The sequence below is a fragment of the Nerophis lumbriciformis genome, linkage group LG18 (assembly GCF_033978685.3).
Source record: "Nerophis lumbriciformis linkage group LG18, RoL_Nlum_v2.1, whole genome shotgun sequence".
NCBI classification, from domain to species: domain Eukaryota; kingdom Metazoa; phylum Chordata; class Actinopteri; order Syngnathiformes; family Syngnathidae; genus Nerophis; species Nerophis lumbriciformis.
The window spans coordinates 5,460,268-5,480,733 of record NC_084565.2 but is presented as its reverse complement, the minus strand read 5'-3'; the positions used below and the strand labels follow the sequence as shown (position 1 = coordinate 5,480,733).

General features: G+C 35.5%; 1 protein-coding gene across 5 annotated transcripts in view; it reads right to left on the bottom strand.

Moving 5' to 3' along the window:
• The window catches only part of LOC133617526 (cyclin-dependent kinase-like 5), a 117,322-nt gene that overhangs the window by 61,473 nt on the left and 35,383 nt on the right, over nt 1-20,466 (bottom strand). For all 5 annotated transcript variants that reach the window (XM_061977511.2, XM_061977516.2, XM_061977513.2 and 2 more), the window contains exon 3: nt 8,981-9,015. In XM_061977511.2, the coding sequence (XP_061833495.2) occupies nt 8,981-9,015 (35 nt within the window). The remainder of the gene's footprint in view (nt 1-8,980; nt 9,016-20,466) is intronic.

Sequence of the window (20,466 nt, the reverse complement as noted above, 5' to 3'; positions counted from 1 at the left end):
TCTAGTGTAAAGTTTCCACCATCAGTGATGGTTTGGGGTGCCATGTCATCTGCTGGTGTCGGTCCACTCTGTTTCCTGAGATCCAGGGTCAACGCAGCCGTCTACCAGCAAGTTTTAGAGCACTTCATGCTTCCTGCTGCTGACCTGCTCTATGGAGATGGAGATTTCAAGTTCCAACAGGACTTGGCGCCTGCCCACAGCGCAAAATCTACCCGTGCCTGGTTTACGGACCATGGTATTTCTGTTCTAAATTGGCCCGCCAACTCCCCTGACCTTAGCCCCATAGAAAATCTGTGGGGTATTGTGAAAAGGAAGATGCAGAATGCCAGACCCAAAAACGCAGAAGAGTTGAAGGCCACTATCAGAGCAACCTGGGCTCTCATAACACCTGAGCAGTGCCAGAAACTCATCGACTCCATGCCACGCCGCATTAACGCAGTAATTGAGACAAAAGGAGCTCCAACCAAGTATTGAGTATTGTACATGCTCATATTTTTCATTTTCATACTTTTCAGTTGGCCAACATTTCTAAAAATCCCTTTTTTGTATTAGCCTTAAGTAATATTCTAATTTTGTGACACACGGAATTTTGGATTTTCATTTGTTGCCACTTCAAATCATCAAAATTAAATGAAATAAACATTTGAATGCATCAGTCTGTGTGCAATGAATAAATATAATGTACAAGTTACACCTTTTGAATGCAATTACTGAAATAAATCAAGTTTTTCAAAATATTCTAATTTACTGGCTTTTACCTGTATATATATATTTATACATAAACATATATATGTGTTTATATATATATATATATATATATATATATATATATATATATACACATATATATGTATATATACACATATACTGTATACATATGCATACATATATACATCTATGTACACACACACACAAAATATACATAAATATACATAAATATATATACATACATACATTATATATATATATATATATATATTTTATATATATATACACTACCGTTCAAAAGTTTGGGGTCACCCAAACAATTTTGTGTTTTCCATGAAAAGTCACACTTATTCACCACCATACATTGTGAAATGAATAGAAAATAGAGTCAAGACATTGACAAGGTTAGAAATAATGATTTGTATTTGAAATAAGATTTTTTTTACATCAAACTTTGCTTTCGTCAAAGAATCCTCCATTTGCAGCAATTACAGCATTGCAGACCTTTGGCATTCTAGGAGTTAATTTGTTGAGGTAATCTGGAGAAACTGCATCCCACGCTTCTAAAAGCAGCTCCCACAAGTTGGATTGGTTGGATGGGCACTTCTTGCGTACCATACGGTCAAGCTGCTCCCACAACAGCTCAATGGGGTTCAGATCTGGTGACTGCGCTGGCCACTACCGATAGAATACCAGCTGCCTGCTTCTTCTCTAAATAGTTCTTGCACAATTTGGAGGTGTGTTTTGGGTCATTGTCCTGTTGTAGGATGAAACTGGCTCCAATCAAGCGCTGTCCACTGGGTATGGCATGGCGTTGCAAAATGGAGTGATAGCCTTCCTTATTCAGAATCCCTTTTACCCTGTACAAATCTCCCACCTTACCAGCACCAAAGCAACCCCAGACCATCACATTACCTCCACCATGCTTAACAGATGGCGTCAGGCATTCTTCCAGCATCTTTTCAGTTGTTCTGCATCTCACAAACGTTCTTTGTGATCCAAACACCTCAAACTTGGATTCATCCGTCCACAACACTTTTTTCCAGTCTTCCTCTGTCCAATGTCTGTGTTCTTTTGCCCATCTTAATCTTTTTCTTTTATTGACCAGACTCAGATATGGCTTTTTCTTTGCCACTCTGCCATGAAGCCCAGAATCCCGCAGACGCCTCTTCACTGTAGATGTTGACACTGGTGCTTTGCGGGTACTATTTCATGAAGATGCCAGTTGGGGACCTGTGAGGCGTCTGTTTCTCAAACTTAGAGACTCTAATGTACTTATCTTCTTGCTCAGTTGTGCCTCCCACTTCTTTTTCTACTCTGGTTAGAGCCTGTTTGTGCTGTCCTCTGAAGGGAGTAGTACACACCGTTGTAGGAAATCTTCAATTTCTTAGCAATTTCTCACATGGAATAGCCTTCATTTCTAAGAACAAGAATAGACTGTCGAGTTTCAGATGAAAGTTCTCTTTTTCTGGCCATTTTGAGCGTTTAATTGACCCCACAAATGTGATGCTCCAGAAAGTCAATCTGCTCAAAGGAAGGTCAGTTTTGTAGCTTCTGTGACGAGCTAAACTGTTTTCAAATGTGTGAACATGATTGCACAAGGGTTTTCTAATCATCAATTAGCCTTCTGAGCCAATGAGCAAACACATTGTACCATTAGAACACTGGAGTGATAGTTGCTGGAAATGGGCCTCTATACACCTATGCAGATATTGCACCAAAAACCACATTTGCAGCTAGAATAGTCATTTACCACATTAGCAATGTATAGAGTGTATTTCTTTAAAGTTAAGACTAGTTTAAAGTTATCTTCATTGAAAAGTACAGTGCTTTTCCTTCAAAAATAAGGACATTTCAATGTGACCCCAAACTTTTGAACGGTAGTGTATATATACATATATATATACAGTATATATACACACATACATACATACATAATATATGTATGTATGTATGTATGTATGTGTATGTATGTATGTGTATATGTATATATATATATATATATATATATATATATATATATATATATATATATGTATGTGTGGGAAAAAAATCACAAGACTATTTCATCTCTACAGGCCTGTAGAGATGAAATAGTCTTGTGATTTTTTTCCCACACATACATATATTGCGCTCTACTACGGTATCGAGCACTATTTTTTGGATAACCTTATTAAGACATATATATATATATATATATATATATATATATATATATATATATATATATATATATATATATATATATATATATTTAGGAAGGGTGGTCGTAAAGAGGTAGGCATGTTTCAGAGGTCTCCAGAAGGTAAGAAATATGAGAATGTGTGTGTTGCAGGTGGAGAGATGGGTGTGTGTGTTTCAGGCAAACAGCAAAGTAGCACACAAACGTGACACGGACGTAGCGGGAGAGTCGGCGCGTGGGCCAGAAAGAAAATGGCGGTTGTCGAATCGCAGCTGCTGGCCGCGCACGCCCCCAAATTAAAAGTGGACTCAGCGTGTTGAGCTGCATAAATGGACGCTCTGAGGCCAGATGTAGAAAGCACGGAAATAGACCGGAGAGACATCTTGGAGTCCATCCCAGTGGGAGGGGAAGCCGCCAAGATGATTTTCACCACAAATATTCCATCAAATATCTTCAATATATGATGCATTATATTCCATCAAATACTAAATATCTTCAATATATGATGCATTATATTCCATCAAATACTAAATATCTTCAATATATGATGCATTATATTCCATCAAATACTAAATATCTTCAATATAGGATGCATTATATTTTATAAAATACTAAATAACTTCAATATAGGATGCATTGTATTCCATAAAATATTAAATCATTTCAATATATTATGCATTATATTTCATAAAATACTAAATATCTTCAAGATATGATGCATAATATTATACAGTTATTTAGGATGTATTTTAAAAATATTTAGTTTTATCTAAAATTCTTTCAGGATGTATTTTAAATATATTTAGTTTGATCTAAAGTTCTTTCAGGATGTATTTTTGAAATAATATTTACTTTTATCCAAAATTCTTTCAGGATGTATTTTAAATATAACATTTACTTTTATCTAAAGTTCTTTTAGGATGTATTTTAAGTATAATATTTACTTTTATCCAAAATTCTTTCAGGATGTATTTTAAATATATTTAGTTTGATCTAAAGTTCTTTCAGGATGTATTTTTGAAATAACATTTACTTTTATTTAAAGTTTTTTTCAGGATGTATTTTAAGTATAAAATTTAGTTTTATCTAAAGTTTTTTCAGAATGTATTTTAAATATAATATTTTGTTTTATCTTTATCTAAAGTTTTTTCAGGATGTATTTTAAATATAATATTTTGTTTTATCTAAGGTTCTTTAGGATGTAGTTTAAGTACAATATTTAGTTTTATCTGAAGGTTTTTCAGGATGTATTTTAAATATAACATTTACTTTTATCTAAAGTTCTTTCAGGATGTATTTTAAGTATAATATTTAGTTGTATCTAAAGTTCTTTAAAGATGTATTTTAAGTATAATATTTAGTTGTATCTAAAGTTCTTACAAGATGTATTTTAAGTATAATATTTAGTTTTATCTAAAGTTCTTTCAGGATGTATTTAAAATATAATATTTAGTTTTATCTAAAGTTTTTTCAAGATGTATTTTAAGTGTAATCTTTAGTTTTATCTGAAGTTCTTTCAAGATATATTTTACGTATAACATTTTGTTTTATCTAAAGTTCTTTCACGATATATTTTAAGTATAATATTTAGTTTTATCTAAAGTTCTTTCAGGATGTATTTTTAAATATAATATTGTGTTTTATCTAAAGTATTTTAGGATGTATTTTAAATACAATATTTAGTTTTATCTAAAGTTCTTTCAGTATGTATTTTAAATATAATATTGTGTTTTATCTAAAGTTCTTTAGGATGTATTTTAAATGCAATATTTAGTTTTATCTAAAGTTTTTCCAAGATGTATTTTAAGCATAATCCGGTAATAATTTTAAAGTAATTTTGATAGTAGGCTAATATAGCTAATATAGACACTTACATCATGTGTTATCTTTATTATAACACTTATATAAGACTTTTAAAGTCATTTTGATAGTAGGGTAATATAGACACTTACATCATGTGTTGTCTTCAATATAACACTATATAAGACTTTTAAAGTCATTTTGATGGTAGGCTAATATAGCTAATATAGACACTTACATCATGTGTTGTCTTCAATATAACACTTGTATAAGACTTTAAAGTCATTTTGATAGTAGGCCAATATAGACACTTACATCATGTGTTGTCTTTATTATAACACTTATATAAGACTTTTAATGTAAATTTGATAGTAGGCTAATATAGGTACTTACATCATGTGTTGCCTTCATTATAACACTTATATAAGACTTTTAAAGTCATTTTGATAGTAGGCTAATATAGCTAATATAGACACTTACATCATGTGTTCCCTTCATTATAACACTTATATAAGACTTTTAAAGTAATTTTGGTAGTAGGCTAATATAGCTAATATAGACACTTACATCATGTGTTGCCTACATTATAACACTTATATAAGACTTTTAAAGTAATTTTGATAGTAGGCTAATATAGCTAATATAGACACTTACATAGTGTGTTGTCTTCATTATAACACTTATATAAGACTTTTAAAGTAATTTTGATAGTAGGCTAATATAGCTTATATAGACACTTACATCGTGTGTAGTCTTCATTATAACACTTATATAAGACTTTTAAAGTAATTTTGATAGTAGGCTAATATAGCTAATATAGACACTTACATCATGTGTTGTCTTCATTATAACACTTATATAAGACTTTTTTGGGGTTCCAGACAGATTTTTTACTTGTAATTTTGCTCCAATATGGCTCTGTCAACAACATGTTGGGTTGCCGACCCTGGTCTAGTCCACGGTGTTAAACGTCAACGTACATGCCCTGAGCCGGGGGGCAACAAGTATTGCCACCACTGCCCGTCGCAACGCCAGACTGAAAGGGAGTCCCTCCACTCTCGAGAGGACCGGTTCCAGAGCCCTGGTTGTGTGTCGAGGTGAGTCCGACTCGGTCCACCTGGAACTTGACAACCTGGCGCACCAGCTCAAGCTCCTTCACCCCCAGAGAGGTGACGTACCATGTTCCAAGAGGATGGAACCGCCATGAGGACGGCCACAGGTTACTAAATAAGTCAAGTACTTTGTGTAGCCTTGAAGCTACACACACACACACACTCGGTAGTGTTTACTAAAAGTACTTCTAACCTGTACAGTAGAACAAAACTGCAGGATTTCTGAGAAAAATGGTAGAATTTTGGACTCTTACCAAACGGAGAAAATGACATGTTTGTGTTATTGTGATGAACACTTCTAGAAAATCAAAACCTAGATCCGTCAAGCATGACTGAAAAAGCTCTTTAGGCGATGACTAAAGACGATGATGGCTGTGTGCGCAGAAGAGGCTGCAGCGGCCGGTCTAAGACTAGATGTGACCAATCTAAGTCCAAGACTAGATGTGACCAATCTAAGTCTAAGACTAGATGTGATCAATCTAAGTCTACGACTAGATGTGACCAATCTAAGTCCAAGACTAGATGTGACCAATCTAAGTCCAAGACTAGATGTGACCAATCTAAGTCTAAATGTGACCAATCTAAGTCCAAGACTAGATGTGACCAATGTAAGTCCAAGACTAGATGTGACCAATGTAAGTTCAAGACTAGATGTGACCAATCTAAGTCCAAGACTAGATGTGACTAATTTAAGTCCAAGACTAGAGGTGACCAATCTAAGTCTACGCCTTGATGTGACCAATCTATGTCCAAGACTAGATGTGACCAATCTAAGTCTAAGAATAGATGTGACCAATCTAAATCTAAGACTAGTTGTGACCAATCTAAGTCTAAGACCAGATGTGACCAATCTAAGTCTACGACTAGATCTGACAATCTAAGTCTGAGACTAGATCTGACCAATCTGAGTCTAAGACTAGATCTGACCAATCTAAGTCCACAACTAGATGTGACCAATCTAAGTCTACGACTAGATCTGACCAATCTAAGTCTACTACTAGATCTGACCAATCTAAGTCTATAACTAGATCTGACCAATCTAAGTCTACGACTAGATCTGACCAATCTAAGTCTACTACTAGATCTGACCAATCTAAGTCTATGACTAGATCTGACCAATCTAAGTCTATGACTAGATCTGGCCAATCTAAGTCTAAGACTAGATCTGACCAATCTAAGTCTATGACCATGAACTGATGAAGTCTACTCAGAAGAGAGTCCAAACATCTTCTAAGACCAACCAAACAGTCCAGTTATGATGATAGAACGCCCTGAGACTACAAAGACCTGATAAACGACAAACTTCATAGCCAGAGCGATATTGTTCCAAAGTTTTTGAGCCACAGCAGAAAATGCACGATCCCCCTTGATTGTAATCGGGTTTTTGGGACAAGACTTAGATTGGTCACATCCAGTATTAAGACTTAGATTGGTCACATCTAGTCTTGGACTTAGATTGGTCACATCTAGTCTTAAACTTATATTGGTCACATCTAGTCTTAGACTTAGATTGGTCACATCTAGTCTTAGACTGGTCATATCTAGTCTTAGACTTAGATTGGTCACATCTAGTCTTAGACTTAGATTGGTCACATCTAGTCTTAGACTTAGATTGGTCACATCTAGTCTTAGACTTAGATTGGTCACATCTAGTATTAAGACTTAGATTGGTCACATCTAGTATTAAGACTTAGATTGGTCACATGTAGTCTTGGACTTAGATTGGTCCATCCATCCATCCATTTTCTACCGCTTATTCCCTTTGGGGTAGCGGGGGGCGCTGGAGCCTATCTCAGCTACAATCGGGCGGAAGGCGGCGTACACCCTGGACAAGTCGCCACCTTAGATTGGTCACATCTAGTCTTAAACTTATATTGGTCACATCTAGTCTTAGACTTAGATTGGTCACATCTAGTCTTGAACTTAGATTGGTCACATCTAGTCTTAGACTTAGATTGGTCACATCTAGTCTTGGACTTAGATTGGTCACATCTAGTCTTAGACTTAGATTGGTCACATCTAGTCTTAGACTTAGAATGGTCACATCTAGTCTTAGACTTAGATTGGTCACATCTAGTCTTAGACTTGGATCCGTCACATCTAGTCTTAGACTTGGATTGGTCACTGGTCACATCTTGTATTGGACTTACATTGTTCACATCTAGTCTTAGACTTACATTGGTCACATCTAGTCTTAGCCTTAGATTGGTCACATTTAGTCTTAGACTTAGATTGGTCACATTTAGTGTTAGACTTGGATCCATCACATCTAGTCTTAGACTTGGATCCGTCACATCTAGTCTTAGATTTAGATTGGTCACATCTAGTATTAGACTTAGATTGGTCACATCTAATCTTAGACTTAGATTGGTCACATCTAGTCTTAGACTTAAATTGGTCAATGGTCACATCTTGTATTGGACTTACATTGGTCACATCTAGTCTTAGACTTTGATTAGTCACATCTAGTCTTGGACTTAGATTGGTCACATCTAGTCTTAGAATCAGATTGGTCACATCAAAGCTTAGACTTACACTGGCCATATCTAGTCTTAGAATCAGATTGGTCACATCTAGTCTTGGATTTAGACTTCCTGGCAACAGAGGCCGACCCAAGACTTGGAGAGACCCACATGCCCGGACTATATCGAGATCTAGTCTTAGACTTAGATTGGTCACATCTAGTCTTAGAATCAGATTGGTCACATCAAAGCTTAGACTTACACTGGCCATATCTAGTCTTAGAATCAGATTGGTCACATCTAGTCTTGGATTTAGACTTCCTGGCAACAGAGGCCGACCCATAGGCTTGTAGAGACCCACATGCCCGGACTATATCGAGAGGTCCGGACTATGTGGAGAGGTCCGTAAGGACGTTGCCTTTGAGCGATCACCCGCTGCCTTCCTCTTTTGTTGAAGTCACGGCAACACCGGACCAGATCTTCCTCACAGCTGAGTCTCGCGGGACGAGATTTGACCAGAATTACGGCTCATGAGGCAACACACCTACAAGTCGCAAGTGTACGTTATCGAAATGTTTGAAATGTGGCTTTTATTTTGCAAAAAACTGCCGTGGAAACGCAGCGACTGAGGCTCAAAGGTCTTCATGATCTGGGTACGTACAAGAACCTCTTGGGTGAATAACCCATGCTAGTGGTGAGGTGTTCTGTGGTCTTACCTTGTGTCGGCACTTGAGAACCACACCATAGGCGCCTGCAAGAGAGCACAGGAGACACCATCAGGGCTGGTCCAACATTAGGAACAGCCAACCCTCATCAGCACCCTGACTCATCTCCCGCTCCTTGGACTGCAGCTGTGCCTAATGCTCTGGCAGTGGAAGTCTTTCTGCCCGGCTGCTGTTGTCATGCCAACGGCAAAAAGACATTCCCCTACAAGTCCTGCGTGACGCAGCTTTGTCCTCGCACTTTGTGCTCCTCGCTGGCGACCAAACGAGAAGAAACATCTCCAGGATGTCGCTGGCTTTGACGACGTCATGACCAATGTTCCCTCTAACTTTTCACGTGTCTGAGCAAACGCCAAAACTTCCAATCTCATTTTCATTAGATTAGTTTCTAATTTAAGTGACTTCCGATGTACCAGCGTGTTTACATTACTTTGGAAATAATTTGCAACCCTTTCAGAGGTCTCATTTAATTCCCCTTAAAACATTCGCATGTAGCACAATGAGATGTAAACATGGGATACAGTGTACATTCCTGTAACTTTCTGACTGTAAAATATATCTTTTGATGAGCTCTTCATGATTAATATCCATAAATGAAGATTCTTACTAAATGACAGTAAAATAAGCACACATCTGATTGTGTAGTGTTGGAGTTGTCCGACTTTTTGTGTGGCCCTGAACGCATCAGTAGCTGATATGACAGACGACAAAGAGGTGGTCTTGGCTCAGTTTGTATGGCACAAAATGAGCAGTTGTGCTAGATGGACGTTTTGTACTAATGTTTTTGTTGCGGTTACGGCCGAAAATAAAACGTTTTTGTTTCGTAAAAGTGATCGATGGAATTGATGTCCTCTTTAAAGCATCTCGAAAGACGTCGCAATGAACAGGGTTGACGTTTTATCTGTTAGGGCCGCTTGTCGTCACCTGTCACTCATAGTCGCATTGCAAAGTCCTACAGGACAAAGAGTTAGAGGGAACTAGTTAAGAAGTTCTAAGACTAGGACTAAGACTAGATGTGACCAATTTAAGTCTAAAACTAGATGCGACCAATCTAAGTCTAAGACTCGATCTGACCAATATAAGTCTAAGACTAGATGCGACCAATCGAGGTCTAAGACTAGATCTGACTAACCTAAGTCTAAGACTAGATGCGACCAATCTAAGTCTAAGACTAGGTGTGACCAATCGAAGTCTAAGACTAGATGTCACAATCTAAGTCTAAGACTAGATGCGACCAATCTAAGTCTAAGACTAGATCTGACCAATCTAAATCTAAGACTAGATGTGACCAATCTAAGTCTAAGACTAAATCTGACCAATCTAAGTCTAAGACTAGATGCGACCAATCTAAGTCTAAGACTATATGCGACCAATCTAAGTCTAAGACTAGATGCGACCAATCTAAGTCTAAGACTAGATGCGCCCAATCTAAGTCTAAAACTAGATGCGACCAATCTAAGTCTAAGACTAGATGCGCCCAATCTAAGGCTAAGAATAGATGCGACCAATCTAAGTCTAGATGCGACCAATCTAAGTTTAAGACTAGATGCGACCAATCTAAGTCAAAGACTAGATGCGACCAATCTAAGTCTAAGTCTAGATGCGACCAATCTAAGTCTAAGACTAGATGCGACCAATCTAAGTCTAAGACTAGATGCGACCAATCTAAGTCTAAGACTAGATGTGACCAATCTAAGTCTAAGACTAGATGCGACCAATCTAAGTCAAAGACTAGATCTGACCAATCTAAATCTAAGACTAGAGCTGACCAATCTAAGTATAAGACTAGATGTGACCAATCTAAGTCTAAGACTAGATGCGATCAATCTAAGCCTAAGACTAGATACGACCAATGTAAGTCTAAGACTCGATGCGACCAATCTAAGTCCAAGACTAAATCTGACCAATCTAAGTTTAAGACTAGATGTGACCAATCTAAGTCTAAGACTAGATGCGACCAATCTAAGTCTAGATGTGACCAATCTAAGCCTAAAACTAGATGCGACCAATCTTAGTCTAGATGCGACCAATCTAAGTCTAAGACTATATGTGACCAATCTAAGTCTACATGCGACAAATCTAAGTCTTGATGCGACCAATCTAAGTCTAGATGCGACCAATCCAAGTCTAAGACTAAATCTGACCAATCTAAGTCTAAGACTAGATCTGACCAATCTAAGTCTAAGACTAGATGCGACCAATCAAATTCTAAGACTAAATGTGACCAATCTAAGCCTAAAACTAGATGTGACCAATCTAAGTCCAAGACTAGATGTGACCAATCTAAGTATAAGACTAGATGTGACCAATCTAAGTCTAAGACTAGATCTGACCAATCTAAGTCTAAGACTAGATGTGACTAATCTAAGTCTAAGACTAGGTCTGACCAATCTAAGTTTAAGACTAGATGTGACCAATCTAAGTCTAAGACTAGATCTGACCAATCTAAGTTTGGGACTAGATTTGACCAATCAAAGTCTAAGACTAGATGTGACCAATCTAAGTCTAAGACTAGATGCGACCAATCTAAGTCTAAGACTAGATGCGACCAATCTAAGTCTAAGACTAGATGCGACCAATCTAAGTCTAGATGCGACCAATCTAAGTCAAAGACTTAATCTGACCAATCTAAGTCAAAGACTTAATCTGACCAATCTAAGTCTAAGACTAGATGCGACCAATCTAAGTCTAGATGTGACCAATCTAAGTCTAAGACTAGATGCGACCAATATAAGTCTAAAATTAGATGCGACCAATCTAAGTCTAGATGCGACCAATCTAAGTCTAGATGCGACCAATCTAAGTATAGATGCGACCAATATAAGTCTTGATGCGACCAATCTAAGTCTAAGACTAGATGCGACCAATCTAAGTCTAAGACTAGATGCGACCAATCTAAGTCTAGATGCGACCAATCTAAGTCTAAGACTAGATGCGACCAATCCAAGTCGAAGACTAAATCTGACCAATCAAAGTCTAAGACTAGATGCGACCAATCCAAGTCTAAGACTAAATCCGACCAATCTAAGTCTAAGACTAGATGTGACCAATCTAAGTCTAAGACTAGATGCGACCTATCAAAGTATAAGACTAAATGTGACCAATCGAAGTCTAAGACTAGATGCGACCAATCTAAGTCTAAGACGAGACCTGACCATCTAAGTCTAAGACGAGACCTGACCATCTAAGTCTAAGACTAGATCTGACCAATCTAAGTCCAAGACTAGATGTGACCAATCTAAGTCTAAGACTAGATGTGACCAATCTAAGTCTAAGACTAAATGTCACCAATGTAAGTCTAAGACTAGATGCGACCAATCTAAGTCTAAGAATGGATCTGACCAATCTAAGTCTAAGACTAGATCTGACCAATCTAAGTCTAAGACTAGATGCGACCAATCTAAGTCTAAGACTAGATGTGACCAATCTAAGTCTAAGACTAGATGTGACCAATCTAAGTCTAAGACTAGATGTGACCAATCTAAGTCTAAGACTAGATGTGACCAATCTAAGTCCAAGACTAGATGTGACCAATCTAAGTCTAAGACTAGATGTGACCAATTTAAGTCTAAGACTTGATGTGACCAATCTAAGTCTAACACCGCATGTTATTACAGACCAAAGTGGTTTGTAAATGATGCAAGGCAAGAGTGCTAATACCACACCACCTTAGCTCACCCTTTAGAGCACTACAGAAAATAGTTCTTCTCAGGTTTCTCTCTGTTTACATTCTCACACTTTGCACAGTATAACGATACTAGTAAAGTCACGTGGTATTAATTAACTGCTTCTGAAAAATACCGGTACTTCCCCCCCCGGACATGACGAGGCGCTGCCGTCGTCACGTGGTGACATTGATGGTAAAAGAGGTGGAGGAGTACTTACGAGCAGAAACAACGGGGAGATAAAAAAAAAAGGAGGAATGAACGCATTTTGGCTTAAAAACTAACGATAAAGTTAAAGCTATAAACACGCCACAGTTTTTTAGCTACTTCTAAATGACTAATAAAATAAAAAAGTGAGTTTCTTACAAGTATCATTATCACTGGAGGACTGGGCATAGCGAAACCTGCTTCACTACACACCGTAGGAGGACACAATAGCTAACCGCTAACAGCAACTAGCGCTCCTCAATGTAAACAAACGGCTGGATCCATACAAATACCCACTGTAATGATACCACATATATGGTCGATATTACAATGGTCCATCAATGTTTTTTACTACCACAAAAAAATATTGTCCTTTTTTGTTATTGTTTGTCAAAGAGAGAAGAATAAGTGATGATTACGTTTGAACGGAAGTGTAGATAGAACATGTTCCGACAGGAAGGAAGCAGATATTAACAGGAAATGAACAAGTGGATTGTCAGAATAATCTAAATTATCACAATACTTTATGTTGAAATGAGTTCCTGGCAAGAAGACTAAAGCTGTCTTTGAAACCTACCAAGAAGAAGGCTCGTAAAACTCCACTGTGTAGGATGGGAAGCAACATGAAGGTGTTCTGTTTTCTTTCATGTATGCAGAAAGATATTGTTTTTAACCCAAGGACTACAAAGCGCAGAGAAGGCAGGATCTTCCCAATTTCCAGACGACCTCTTTTTGAACTGTTATACGAACCCTTTTTGAACTGTTTTACGGACCTCTTTTTGAACTGTTTTACGGACCTCTTTTTGAACTGTTTTACGACCTCTTTTTGAACTGTTTTACGAACCTCTTTCTGAACTGTTTTACGGACCTCTTTTTGAACTGTTTTACGAACCTCTTTTTGAACTGTTTTACGACCTCTTTTTGAACTGTTTTATGAACCTCTTTCTGAACTGTTTTACAGACCTCTTTTTGAACTGTTTTACGAACCTCTTTCTGAACTGTTTTACGGACCTCTTTTTTAACTGTTTCACAAACTCTTTTTGATCTGTTTTACAAACTCTTTTTTAACTGTTTTACGGACCTCTTTTTGAACTGTTTTACGGACCTCTTTTTGAACTGTTGTACGAACCCTTTTTGAACTGTTTTACGGACCTCTTTTTGAAATGTTTCACAAACTCGTTTTGATCTGTTTTACAAACTCTTTATGAACTGTTTTACGGACCTCTTTTTGAACTGTTTTACGGACCTCTTTTTGAACTGTTTTACGAACCCTTTTTGAACTGTTTTACGGACCTCTTTTTTAACTGTTTCACAAACTCTTTTTGATCTGTTTTACAAACTCTTTTTGATCTGTTTTACAAACTCTTTTTGAACTGTTTTACGGACCTCTTTTTGAACTGTTTTACGAACCCTTTTTGAACTGTTTTACGGACATCTTTTTGAACTGTTTTACGAACTCTTTTTGAACTGTTTTACGGACCTCTTATTGAACTGTTTTACGAACTCCTTTTGAACTGTTTTACGGACCTCTTTTTGAACTGTTTTAGGAACCCTTTTTGAACTGTTTTATGGACCTCTTTTTGAACCGTTTTACGAACCCTTTTTGAACTGTTTTACAAACTCTTTTTGAACTGTTTTACGGACCTCTTTTTGAACCGTTTTACGAACCCTTTTTGAGCTGTTTTACAAACTCTTTTTGAACTGTTTTACGGACCTCTTTTTGAACTGTTTTACGACCTCTTTTTGAACTGTTTTACGAACCCATTTTGAACTGTTTTACGGACCTCTTTTTGAACTGTTTTACAGACCTCTTTTTGAACTGTTTTACAGACCTCTTTTTGAACTGTTTTACAAACCCTTTTTGAACTGTTTTACGGACCTCTTATTGAACTGTTTTACGAACTCTTTTTGAACTGTTTTACGGACCTCTTTTTGAACTGTTTTAAGACCTCTTTTTGAACTGTTTTACGAACCCTTTTTGAACTGTTTTATGGACCTCTTTTTGAACCGTTTTACAAACCCTTTTTGAACTATTTTACAAACTCTTTTTGAACTGTTTTACGACCTCTTTTTGAACTGTTTTACGAACCCATTTTGAACTATTTTAGGGACCTCTTTCTGAACTGTTTTACGGACCTCTTTTTGAACTGTTTTTAAGACCTCTTTTTGAACTGTTTTACAAACCCTTTTTGAACTGTTTTACAGACCTCTTATTGAACTGTTTTACGAACTCTTTTTGAACTGTTTTACGGACCTCTTTTTGAACTGTTTTACGAACCCTTTTTGAACTGTTTTAAGGACTTCTTTTTTAACTGTTTTACGAACTCTTTTGAACTGTTTTACGGACCTCTTTTGGAACTGTTTTACGACCTCTTTTTGAACTGACCTTTTCTGGGAACTGTTTACGACCTTTGTCCTTTGGAAGCAGCTGTGGCCATATGGTCGGGGAGGGTGCAAATAAAATAAATCTTTTGGCAGAACGTAATGACACTGTAACAAGGGTACAGATGTGCACGTTTCTCCTCACTGAACCACATTGAATTCTGTCTCTGTTTGATTCTTTGCTTCTTGTCTTGTTTAATAGATGTCATCAATGTTTGAACCTGACATGGATGAATCATGTTGCCAAAATAAAATGAATAAAATGACCCCAATATGTTACTGCATACATCAGCGGACTAATTAGAAGTTCATTAGCATAACGGAGGCTGTTATGATATAAAAGTCATAAAAGTCATGAATGAAACGAAAGTAAGTAGAAATGTCTTCAAGGAAGGAAGTGTCCTACAATAGAGGACAAGTGGTCAAGGAAGTAGGACGCAAGCGTTGGCGAGCTACTGATGTTATGCAGTCTGGCAGTCCCTCGCTCGCCCCCCTGGGGGGGTTCAAGAGGGATTCTTGGAGCGAGCGGGGAAATGGCGAGCGGCTCCCTGCTGGGTCTTTGGCAGCCCGTCATCGGGGCCACGCGTCACGAGCGGGAACTGGAGGACCGGCGCTGCTGAGCGATAACGAGATGGACTCCCAGCACCGCGGAGGTTTTCATAAAAGTGAGAGCATGATGATGATCAATTATTACTTTGGGTCACGTCGCTGAAAAAATACAAACCCCAAAAGCAGTGAAGTTGTCACGTTGTGTAAATGGTAAATAAAAAGAGAATACAATGATTAGAAAATCCTTTTCAACTTATATTCAATTGAATAGACTGCAAAGACAAGATACTTAATGTTCACACTGAGAAACTTTGTTATTTTTTGCAAAAATTAGCTCATTTGGAATTTGATGCCTGTAACATGTTTCAAAAAAGCTGGCACAAGTGGCAAAAAAGACTGAGAAAGTTGAGGAATGCTCATCAAACCCTTATTTGGAACATCCCACAGGTGAACAGGCTAATTGGGAACAGGCAAATCAGTGCAAAACAATTCAGAGTAAAACAATCAGTGCAAATAATTCAGTGTATAAAATGTAAGTGTATAAATATGCAGTGTAAAAAAATTCTGAGTAAAAAAATTCAGTGTATAAAAATTCAGTGTAAAAAAATTCAGTGTAAAAAAATGTGTATAAAAATTCAGTGTATAAAAATTCAGTGTAAAAAAAATCAGTGTAAAATAAATGTGTATAAAAATTCAGTCTATAAAAATTTGCTGTATAAAAATTCAGTGTAAAAAAAAAATCAGTGTAAAAAATGTAAGTGTATAAAAATTCAGTGAAGAATTTGGAGTTAAAAAATTCAGAGTAAAAAAATTCATTGTATAAAAATTCAGTGTAAAATAAATATGTACAAAAATTCAGTGAATAAGCATTTGGTGTATAAAAATTCAGTGTAAAAAAATCAGTGTATAAAAAACTTCGGTGTAAAGAAATCAGTGTAAAAAAATGTAAGTATATAAATATTCAGTGTAAAAAAATCAGTGTATAAAAAACTTCAGTGTAAAGAAATCAGTGTAAAAAAATGTAAGTATATAAATATTCAGTGTAAAGAAATTCAGTGCAAAAAAAACTCGGAGTAAAAAAATTGTAGTATAAAAAGTATGTATAAAAATGCAGTGTATGAAAATTCAGTGTAAAAGAAATTATGTTTATAAAAATTCAGTGCCACAAAATCATTGAAAAAATATTTGCTAATTCAAAAAGCAAGACTCAATTCCAGTAAATGAAGACTAAAGCAATCAATACTGTCTCAGAAGCAGCCAATCAGGTGTCAAGTTTGAAGTCACGTGACATAATACAACATCATTCATATTTAACTGTGCTACCTGGACATAATGCAACACAATTCATATTTAACTGTGCTACCTGGACATAATACAACATAATTCATATTTAACTGTGCTACCTGGACATAATACAACATTATTATTATTTAACTGTGCTACCTGGACATAATACAACATTATTATTATTTAACTGTGCTACCTGGACATAATACAACATTATTATTATTTAACTGTGCTACCTGGACATAATACAACATTATTATTATTTAACTGTGCTACCTGGACATAATACAACATTATTATTATTTAACTGTGCTACCTGGACATAATACAACATTATTATTATTTAACTGTGCTACCTGGACATAATACAACATCATTCATATTTAACTGTGCTACCTGGACATAATACAACATCATTTATATTTAACTATGCTACCTGGACATAATACAACATTATTATTATTTAAGTGTGCTACCTGGACATAATACAATATCATTTATATTTAACTGAGCTACCTGGACATAATACAACATCATTTATATTTAACTGTGCTATCTGGACATAATACAACATTATTTATATTTAACTGTGCTACCTGGACATAATACAACATAATTCATATTTAACTGTGCGACCTGGACATAATACAACATAGCTCATATTTAACTGTGCTACCTGGACATAATACAACATGATTCATATTTAACTGTGCTACCTGGACATAATACAACATGATTCATATGTAACTGTGCTACCTGGACATAATACAACATTATCATTATTTAAATGTGCTACCTGGACATAATACAACATCATTTATATTTAACTATGCTACCTGGACATAATACAACATTATTATTATTTAACTGTGCTACCTGGACATAATACAACATCATTTATATTTAACTGTGCTACCTGGACATAATACAACAAAATTCATATTTAACTGTGCTACCTGGACACAATACAACATAATTCATGTTTAACTGTGCTATCTGGACATAATACAACATCATTTATATTAAACTGTGCTACCTGGACATAATACAACACCATTTATATTTAACTGTGCTACCTGGACATAATACAACATCATTTATATTTAACTGTGCTACCTGGACATAATACAACATAATTCATATTTAACTGTGCTACCTTGACATAAAACAACATCATTTATATTTAACTATGCTACCTGGACATAATACAACATTATTACTATTTAAGTGTGCTACCTGGACATAATACAACATCATTTATATTTAACTGTGCTACCTGGACATAATACAACATAATTCATATTTAACTGTGCTACCTGGACATAATGCAACATAATTTTTATTTAACTGTGCTACCTGGACATAATACAACATAATTCATGTTTAACTGTGCTACCTGGACATAATACAACAACATTTATATTTAACTGTGCTACATGGACATAATACAACATTATTATTATTTAACTGTGCTACCTGGACATAATACAACATAATTCATATTTAACTGTGCTACCTGGACATAATACAACATAATTATTATTTAACTGTGCTACCTGGACTTAATACAACATAATTCATGTTTAACTGTGCTACCTGGACATAATACAAGATCATTTATAATTAACTGTGCAACCTGGACATAATACAACATCATTTATATTTAACTGTGCTACCTGGACATAATACAACATCATTTACATTTAACTGTGTTACCTGGACATAATACAACATAATTCATATTTAACTGTACTACCTGGACATAATACAACAACATTTATATTTAACTGTGCTACCTGGACATAATACAACATTATTATTATTTAACTGTGCTACCTGGACATAATACAACATTTATATTTAACTGTGCTACCTGGACATAATACAACAAAATTCCTATTTAACTATGCTACCTGGACATAATACAACATAATTATTATTTAACTGTGCTACCTGGACATAATACAACATAATTCATATTTAACTGTGCTACCTGGACATAATACAACATCATTTATATTTAACTGTGCTACCTGGACATAATACAACATCATTTATATTTAACTGTGCTACCTGGACATAATACAACATAATTCATATTTAACTGTGCTACCTGGACATAATACAACATAATTCATATTTAACTGTGCTACCTGGACATAATACAACATTATTCATATTTAACTGTGCTACCTGGACATAATACAACATAATTAACATTTAACTGTGCAACCTGGACATAATACAACATCATTTATATTTAACTGTGCTACCTGGACATAATACAACATCATTTACATTCAACTGTGTTACCTGGACATAATACAACATAATTCATATTTAACTGTACTACCTGGACATAATACAACAACATTTATATTTAACTGTGCTACCTGGACATAATACAACATTATTATTATTTAACTGTGCTACCTGGACATAATACAACATTTATATTTAACTGTGCTACCTGGACATAATACAACATAATTCATATTTAACTGTGCTACCTGGACATAATACAACAAAATTCCTATTTAACTGTGCTACCTGGACAAAATACAACATAATTATTATTTAACTGTGCTACCTGGACATAATACAACATAATTTATGTTTAACTGTGCTATCTGGACATAATACAACATCATTTATATTTAACTGTGCTACCTGGACATAATACAACATCATTTATATTTAACTGTGCTACCTGGACATAATACAACATAATTCATATTTAACTGTACTACCTGGACATAATACAACAACATTTATATTTAACTGTGCTACCTGGACATAATACAACATTATTATTATTTAACTGTGCTACCTGGACATAATACAACATTTATATTTAACTGTGCTACCTGGACATAATACAACAAAATTCCTATTTAACTGTGCTACCTGGACAAAATACAACATAATTATTATTTAACTGTGCTACCTGGACATAATACAACATAATTTATGTTTAACTGTGCTATCTGGACATAATACAACATCATTTATATTTAACTGTGCTACCTGGACATAATACAACATCATTTATATTTAACTGTGCTACCTGGACATAATACAACATAATTCATATTTAACTGTGCTACCTGGACATAATACAACATAATTCATATTTAACTGTGCTACCTGGACATAATACAACATATTTCATATTTAACTGTGCTACCTGGACATAATACAACATAATTAACATTTAACTGTGCTACCTTGACATAATACAACATGATACATATTTAACTGTGCTACCTGGACAAAATACAACATATTTCATATTTAACTGTGCTACCTGGACATAATACAACACAATTCATATTTAACTGTGCTACCTGGACATAATACAACATAATTCATATTTAACTGTGCTACCTG